The sequence below is a fragment of the Parambassis ranga genome, chromosome 17 (genome assembly GCF_900634625.1).
Source record: "Parambassis ranga chromosome 17, fParRan2.1, whole genome shotgun sequence".
NCBI classification, from domain to species: Eukaryota; Metazoa; Chordata; class Actinopteri; family Ambassidae; genus Parambassis; species Parambassis ranga.
In genome coordinates, this window is record NC_041037.1 from 14,465,614 (window position 1) to 14,474,264 (window position 8,651).

Here is an 8,651-nt window from a genome sequence, read left to right on the forward strand (position 1 = left end):
ATCTTGTAGCATGTAAAACAAGCAAATCCCACACTGTGGAAATTCAATAAGTAACGCAGTCTACTGGAATCTGTTCAATTCAGTTAAGTTTTGTTTGCTTGAACAGTCGTGATTTTATTCTAAAGCAGAGATTTTAATGTTGTTAATATTTATGTTGAGTGTTAGGCCAACATTACCATTTGAGCCAACACATTTTCACAGAATTTCCAAAATTAGGATGTCAAATTACAAAGACAGATGTATTCATCCTTCCACTGAGAATGTGGTTTTAAATATTTCCTACAGTTAAAAATATGTCCCAACCTTTGTATTCTGCTGTTGTATTACTCTGCTGTACTTCAGTTCCTGTAATCATATCACAGACACTCATTTACAGAATGTTTGTGTCAGAGTTGTGTGCGTGTGTGTGTAACACTGTTGAGAGTTTGTGGTGTTGATGTGGTTCATACCCTCTATCAGACTGGGCCACCATGTAACTGTGACCTGGGATCAATATGCAATCTAACCACCCCTGGGGCTTAGCTGCTGCCGATATACAGTATACAACAGCCTACCATCTGTCAATACACAGTCTCTACAGGACAAAGCAAACACTTTATATAACTGCCCTCAGAGGCTACTGTGACCAGAGGTTGAGTAAGCTCAGGGGATCACTATAAACACTTCCACTATGCCAATATATGATGATGACTGGAGGCTTTTTCCAGTGGCCTACAAACAGCTGTCCTCTCATGACATCTAAAGGTGTCCCCCCCTGATTAGATATTTATGTCATGTACAAGCAAACAGAGAAGGTGTGTCTTACATGTTGGTGTTAGCAGTGGAGGTTAGCCACTCTCCAGCCAGGCCGATAATGTCCAGTCCAGAAGATAACTGGTTGAAGAAGCGTGGGTGACCTAAACGTAACAAACACAAGCTGCATCAATGAGGGAATTTATATAAAGAGAGAACAGCACCTTGAAAAAAAGGCAGTACAATACCCAGGAGGATAAATCTGACTCCCATATAGTGTTAATAAAGGCTTAAATAAGTAAAATCAACACATTCTGCTCTTTGTTCCAATATTTACACTCACTTAGGTTTCATTTGATCTGTCCTTGGTCAACCATGATACCTAAGGGATCTGACACAGCACTGTTCAGTGTGCCATAATTACAGAGGAAACGCTTGTATGACAGCCATTTAGACTCTCAGGTGCTTGCACACACAGCCACTGTGAACAAGCCTTGGAGCTGATATGTAGCCCCGGCTGCACTTCGTAGGTGTAGTATTACATGGCTCACATAACAAACAGAAACACAATCAGCATTTTTATTAACGGAATAATACATGTGAAATTGACTGATAACAGCAGAAAGAACCCATTTCTACTTCAGCACCGCGGACAGCTCCGCCAGCCTCACCTTTAAGACAAAAAGGAAAAAAAACTCTAAATAAAAAGGAAAATCAGTGGCACTCAGACAACTGTGTGATATATGAAACCCAGGGGACAGTTTGAGCGTCGTTTTTAACAGCTTGAAACAGGCCGTGTTAGGATGCCCTCAGGCGACACTTGCTTTAATAAGTCAGTGGGAAAGAAAAGGAGGATGTCAAGTGAATTATCAGGGGGACAATAAATAAGGCAGTCATCCTAATAGGCTGGCAAACAGCTCCACCTCTAACAGTGTGTGTTGCATTTACATCTACACACTAAACATGCCAATACCATTCATTTGAGAGTGCTAAACGTATTTTCACATCTGTTTATATCTGTTTAAACCATCTTTGCACTGGAAGGCTCACAGGTTAGTACATATCTCTGTGTCCTTTAAAAACATTCCATAAGCCGCCATATAAATTATTCAAGAGGCCTGGAAAAAAATTCAAATCATACTCTCGCCTCCATTTTCCTCTCTCTCGGCCTACCTGTACGGACGCCATATTTGAGCGTGTCCCTGCAGTCCACCAGGATCTGCTCCAGGGACTCCGGCTGGTCGGACAGCTCCAGGTTGAAGCCCTCCATGCCCTCTAGGAGCTGGTGAGGGTGGTGGAAGTCCAGGACCTTGGTGGAGCGGTCGAAAGTCTTCTTGACGTAGTTGGTGAGGATGTCAACCACCTCCAGTAGGAACTGCATGGTGGGCTCCTCTCCATTTTTGGCAGGCAGGAGGTCTGAGAGGCGAGAGGAAAACATAAACTCAAAGTTTAGTAGCATATTTTTTAGGACGCCATTTTCTGCCAGAAACCTGATATTTATGCAGCACACCTTTGCTTTCCATATATGGCCAGGTTCTATTTTGGCTCGTGCAATTAAACTACAACAATTAGCCACATACTGAGTGTGGGCCGTGAACACCTCACAGAGAGAATATTAGTGTTATTGCCTCATTTTCAGCTAACATACAAAGTAATAGATTATTTATTATTTACGTGTTGACACTTTTCGACAGTTTTCAATATATATCCCTAAAACTAAAATCCAGCCGTCAGAGCTGAAGGAAGACACGGTAGCTGCTTTTCCGGTTTTTGTTTTTTTGTAATCCATGTCACAACTTTATTACGGCACAACAAAGATTGTGAACCTTTAAATTAACATGTCATGTTGTGCTTTCCTAAATGATGCACGTACATTAATCATGATTATCTTATTTTTGTGCGGTATCATGAGAGCGATATTCTCACCTCTGGCGAACAGATTGGAAAAGTCGGTCTCTGTGCGGCGGAAGCGCGCGTCCCTGTCACTGTTGTCGCACGAGAGCAGGTTCTTCTGGCCCGCGAGCCTTCCCTTCTCATCCAGGCTGTTGTTCTTCTGCAGGAACCCTAAGGTGTTACACAGTGAAGAGTTATCACCAAACACATCCATGAGATAGAGTATAGAAAAAACACTTTAACCAAAAATAAAAATAAATAAAGAGGTAATGGTCGCACAAAAGCTGCACGCGTAAAGTAGAAATATCTTTTACAAAGTCAGCTCCTAACTGCCTGAATGCAATCATCTGCAAAGCATGTCTGCAGGATGCCAAACTTATATGGGTTCACACACACACACACCACAAGAAAGAGGAAGTACCAGTGTGTGCGTGTGTACCCGCCTAACCCTGTGACGTCACAGATACACCCTGATCAGGAAGCACCCAGTCCACACAGACTGATCGCCTCAGTGGGAAACACAGCCCGAGGTGATGACCCAAAATACACCCCGTGTAATGAAGGGTTAATGGCTGATGCACAGAGCCCCGCAGTGTATAAGACTGCATGAATTATCTGTTTTGTTTTTTGCTCATGATCCCACTGTGTCTACAGGAGTATGATTGTAGCCTGTCCTTCTGAATAAAATGTATTTAATATATATATGATATTTTTAATGGAAACTTTCTTTGAATTCTGAATGACAAATCTATAATCAATATAATCAATAGGCCTATATATGACTTTCCGATGCTCCATATAGCATCCATATAGAAATATTTCCACTCCATTCCAGGCCATTAAATGTCATTTAACCAATCAACATCTGATGGTCAGTTTCTAAAAATGGCAACGTCAGAATTTGGCTGCAGTAAACAGATCGATGATTAATGATAATAACAACAATCCTGATTGGATGGACACAGTATCTACATGACATCCTCTCCACCCAAAAAAAACACAACACTCCTCGATAGTTCACTAAAAACACAAAATCACAAAAACAAAAAAAATAACCAAACGTGAGATCAAAATGTTTTTTTAAATCCTTTCTCCCGCTTTGTATTTCCAGGCTTGTCCTGAGGATTTTTCTCTTGGTGGCGGTGAAATGGGAACAGACATGGGGGGTTAGAGGGGGCTGATCCGGGGCTCTCATCACCAGACCTACAGGCTAATGTCCACTGACCTTTGGGAGATGGAAACGCACAGTGACAGTGTGGACAGCCCTGCTCTACATCTTGGCCTATTTCAGAAGGCCTCAAAATGAGGAGAATTATAATAACACCAGCCTGATAATAATTATAATTATAATAACAATAATAAAAATGACTGCAAACCGATGATCATTTTAAACAATATGGTTTAATATAAACATCACGACCACGATGAAATCCAACATGATACAGTGTCTTTTTAGAAAAAAAGGAAAACCTTCGCAAACAGCACTGACAGGATGAGAAAAGTGTGATCATGGATCAGACGAGCCCAAAAAAAACTTACCACAAATCTTCATCCCCAGTTTCCGTGTGCATCCGTGCATCCACGCATATTCGTAGGCTAAAACAGAATGAACCTTTGAGTTTTCTGAGGTGCAGGCCGCGGAAAATGTGGAGAGGCAGGTGATGGAGTACAGTGAGCACAGTGGAAGCGATGCGCAAAGCTCTTGGCCAGGTGTGCGATTAGGAATATTAGGTTTTGTTTTTTTGATGTGTCTTTACTGGCTAAAAATTTCCCTTTATTGTGTTTAGACTATACAATAACTATGATTACAAAGGGATGAGTCTTATAACATTTCCGATTTTAGTTCAATCAATAGGGACAGAGAGTGGCCCGCGTGCACGGTAAAAATCCACGCCGGCTCACACACCCAGCCAAGGGGCGGTCTGGAATTAACACCCGTGAAATGAGCTCACGGAGGAGGGCAGAAATTAATTGAGTGAAACACAGAATGTGACTGGAGCGAGCTGGTAATGTCTGTGGCCTGGAAGTCTATAGCAGGCTTGAAGCAAAAAAAAACTTACAGCATCTCATACACACATCGTGCAGGCGCGCACACACACACTGCAATACCCGAGCGTGGACATGCGTGAGCAGAGATGGAACAGAGCAGCCGGAGGGAATAAGAAGCAAAGCGCACGGCGGCGAGGCGGCGAGTGTGTATATACCTGATGGAGAACTTTCCAAAACAAAATACAAGTATTTAAATTTACTGATGCAATCTCACTGAGAGAGAACAGCTCGAGGTGTTGAGGCCGAGGCGCATAAACACACACAGACACACGCACGGACAGACAGCACAAGCCTCCAGGCGTGAGATGGAGCGTGGCAGAGAGATAATGGTAACATCCAGCAGCAGAGGTTATACGAGCAAGGCAGACAAACCAAACATCGTTGTTTTTTTAAATTGACTTTTCTTTAAACAAATTCTGAAATAAGTTCAGATTTTTCGAAATGTTTAATTCTAAAACATGAAAAATATTTAACTCCAAGAAGACAGAAAAATGTATTTGTACACCGGTCCCGGAGTCCTGTTTTTCTGTGGCTGATGATAAAAACCTGTAATTAAAAAAATATTTCCCTGCGTTGCAGTGCAGCTGGCTGCTCAAGTATATGCTGGATTTGGTGTATGCGTCAAAGGCTTAAAATGATTAATTAACCCACAGGTTAATGCACAGAGGGTTAAGTCACTTTCTTTTAAAAATAACGATAAATATTCGTCAATTCAAATAAAGACTATAGGCTTCATTCAGACAGAAGAGTTTTTGCAGACATAAATAAAAATATAATTAGATTCGAAATCATTATTAAGGCAGGAAAAAAAGTGTTTTCGATTGGGAAAATTCGTATTTAAAAATATCACATTTCCCTTGGATCATTACAAATGGCAGTGCTTTAATGGCGCATTATTCCTGCCGGGTCTACTGCTCTGCGCGCACCGCTGGTCAGCCAGACAGCGACAGGCAGCTGTGATGGCTCTGTTTTTAACCGGAATGATTAACGACGGAGCCCACACAGCAAATGGCCCGGGCGAGACTCGCTTTTTATCAGACGGAAGGAGGGGAAGGAGAGAGAGAGAGAGAGAGAGAGAGAGAGAGGGGCAGACAGAGGCTGAGGGGGGCGTGTGGGGGTGAACTGGGTTCGAGCCTTTTTTTTTACTGGCAGTATATTGCACTGCAGAAGTGTCTTTGAGCAAGGCATCAAGTGCCAAGTGTCAGCTACATGGGGCCGTTCTGTGAGCACAGCAGGAAGAAGGACAGCCATAACGAGAATTCACCCTCGGGGATCGATGCAGGTGTTATTAACAGAGATGAGGAGTGTGAGGAGGACCTACTTGTGGACGGAGGTCTTAAATTAGCCGAGTTGGGGTCCTGGTCCTCGCCGGTGGCTCTCGGTTCAGACGTGGCCATCAGTCCTCTGTTGTCTGATCTCCAGATGGGAAATAATTCAGCTGCAAACAAAACGATCCAGTGTTAGGGTGTGAGAGGCTGCAGGGCAGCGCATCCAGGTCAGACTAAGACATGTATTTTATATAAGTGCATCTATAGTTTAACTGGCAGGCCAGGGTTTGATCAGAGAATAATGCCATCCACTGTGCGTCGTCAGGAGCAATTCATCCCCAAAGGACAGCCTGACGAGCGAGCAAGCTGAGCAATTTGGAACGAATTGCGCACGACGCACAAGTAAGGCGCACACCAGACTTCTCCACACGGAGATTCGTTTTTAGAGATATTCTTCAATATTTATCGCGTCATATTAACCATTAAATCATTATTTTCAGAGAGCTGGACAACAAAGAAATAATGTTTTTACAGTAAGTGGTTGTGGAGCATTAATCATTTTTATCATTGCATATTAACCTTGAACAGCACTGCACGTTAAAAATCTTTCTGTCTACGCTCAGTTGATTATTACTAAACAGCTGCTATAGTAAAGAATAAAAAACAGAAAGAGACATATATCAGACTCACGCATTGTTGATTGGTTGATTTACACTATAAGAATAAATCAATAAACAACAATGTCTTTCACAGGTGGTTTTCAGCAACAAATGCAGCATAAATAATATGCAAAGAAAATGTCTGCACTAAGAGCCTAACCAACGTCCCTTACCCATTGACTCTGCAATCGGCGTTTCAATTAAGTTGCGCTTTATTCCATGCCATCATTACTCAATGTCATCACACACTGATTCATCCTGTCACCCATCTGGGATCGTTTCTTACAACGCATGCAAAAGAATTCTTCTTATTATTTTGTTTTAGTTCTGCAAACATCTATTCTATGTTGCGTTTGTGTCTGAAGAAATAAGAAAGCCACACATGCACGTAGATGAAGGGCGCAGCTGAAACGACAGGAGGATGCGTCTTACCGTTTCTGGAGCGCACAGGTTGTCGAGTCCAGAGAAACTATAACTGAATGTTAGGATTGGCACCCAAAGGCACGATAAGAAACAGTCCAGTGGCGGCGACGCTGGAATGCCAACAGAGCGCACAAATAAAATCCCAATCCAGCTGCGCGCGAGTGACCCTTTCTCCCTCAAGAATATATATTTTTTTATTATTCGTTATTTATATCTCAGGCTCCGGCTGCCCATTGGTCTCTTCACGCAGGCATGAGTCACAGCCTTGCCTCCCTCTGACGACTAATGAAGCTTCCCTGAGTGCTGCTGACAGCTACAATCCACTTTAAGATGCCAAAAAAGCAAAAGGAAAAACACCAGTGACGTATAGCCACAATGTGCGTGTGTGTGCGTGGGGGGGAAATGTGTCTCCAGGTGTGGGTGGGTGTCACAGAATGGAGGGTGGAGACTTGAATGTGAAATGTGTACATAGAAATTGACCTTGGGATGAAAAACACTTGGTTTATGGTGTGGAAGCAACAACACATCTAATCTAGTCTTAATCTGTTGATTGATTAGGTTTCAGGAGACCTGTGGAAGTCTTTTTATGCTATGTATAAGATTATTTAGCCCAGGATTAGTGACATTTATTATAAACGAGCTAATGGAGAGAGCAAGGGTGCACCATCCATCCATTCATGTAATATTCACATTCATGAGATGACAACACTGCATGCATCATAATTTCTGACCTGTACTCTCTTTTATGACCTTGATATGGACAATAACACTGAGACATCACAGCGAACGCAGCCTGGCGGGCACTGTCCTCACTGTCATTCCTGATGATGCCTGCGTCCTGGTCCAGTGAATGGGCAGAGACCGGCCATTATGTTCATTCAGCCACAGCAAATTACACTGCCTTTATCAGATGGCACTCATACTTTCTCCTCTCACAAGTCACGCGTTGAGAAGACACATAAAGATGATATCTGCCATGTGATGATAACTCAAAATATTCTGCTGGCTGATAACCTGCAAGTAGGGAGGATGAGGTGTGTGTGTTAAAAAAATATTTTTTGATTGGCAAAAAAGACCTTGTCCAAAAAAACATGTCAGGCATTATTTAAAATACATTTTTTCCTTAAACACCTGAAAAAAGTAATATCACAAATTCAGCAGGTTATTATTTTGTGGGTTAATGTGGGTTAATGCTTAATCCACTGCTGTTAGGTACATTTTAGGCATTATGTTTGGTGGCTCTAGTTCTCCGGTCAGGTCAATAAGCTAGAGGAAGAGGAAGATAATCAAACGACATAATCAAAAGAAGAGTCAGTATTTGCTCTGTGCCTTCTGGTGGTGAAATTGAGTTGAAGAGTTATATCAAGCCAAATTCCAAGTATCAAGTCCTGTTCAGTCAGTGTATGATATTTTACTGACTGCTTCAAACCTTCTTTTGCCGGTTGCATGTCTAACATGTGTCCCCTGTAACATGCTCTCAGCCTGAAAGTCCTGCTCTTGTTGTATTGTTGTTGGATCATCCATTGCTAAGACAAGATATATAGAATCATAGAATCATCTAGACAAGTGTTTTCGTGGTGGAGCTCACAGAGGCAGCAGAAGGGGCTGCCAAACAGCCATATTTAAA

General features: G+C 42.3%; 1 protein-coding gene across 2 annotated transcripts in view; it reads right to left on the minus strand.

Moving 5' to 3' along the window:
• The window catches only part of LOC114450062 (glutamate decarboxylase 1-like), a 30,162-nt gene extending 22,972 nt beyond the window's left edge, over positions 1 to 7,190 (minus strand). For both annotated transcript variants that reach the window (XR_003672029.1, XM_028427969.1), the window contains exons 1-6: positions 7,034 to 7,190; positions 5,996 to 6,112; positions 4,165 to 4,221; positions 2,659 to 2,796; positions 1,906 to 2,148; positions 806 to 896 (exon numbers count right to left, since the gene is read on the minus strand). Coding sequence is in view for 1 of the 2 variants with exons in the window: in XM_028427969.1 (XP_028283770.1) it covers positions 806 to 896; positions 1,906 to 2,148; positions 2,659 to 2,796; positions 4,165 to 4,221; positions 5,996 to 6,071 (605 nt within the window). In the remaining variant the exon portion in view is untranslated. The remainder of the gene's footprint in view (positions 1 to 805; positions 897 to 1,905; positions 2,149 to 2,658; positions 2,797 to 4,164; positions 4,222 to 5,995; positions 6,113 to 7,033) is intronic.
• Between the last annotated feature and the right edge of the window lie 1,461 nt (positions 7,191 to 8,651).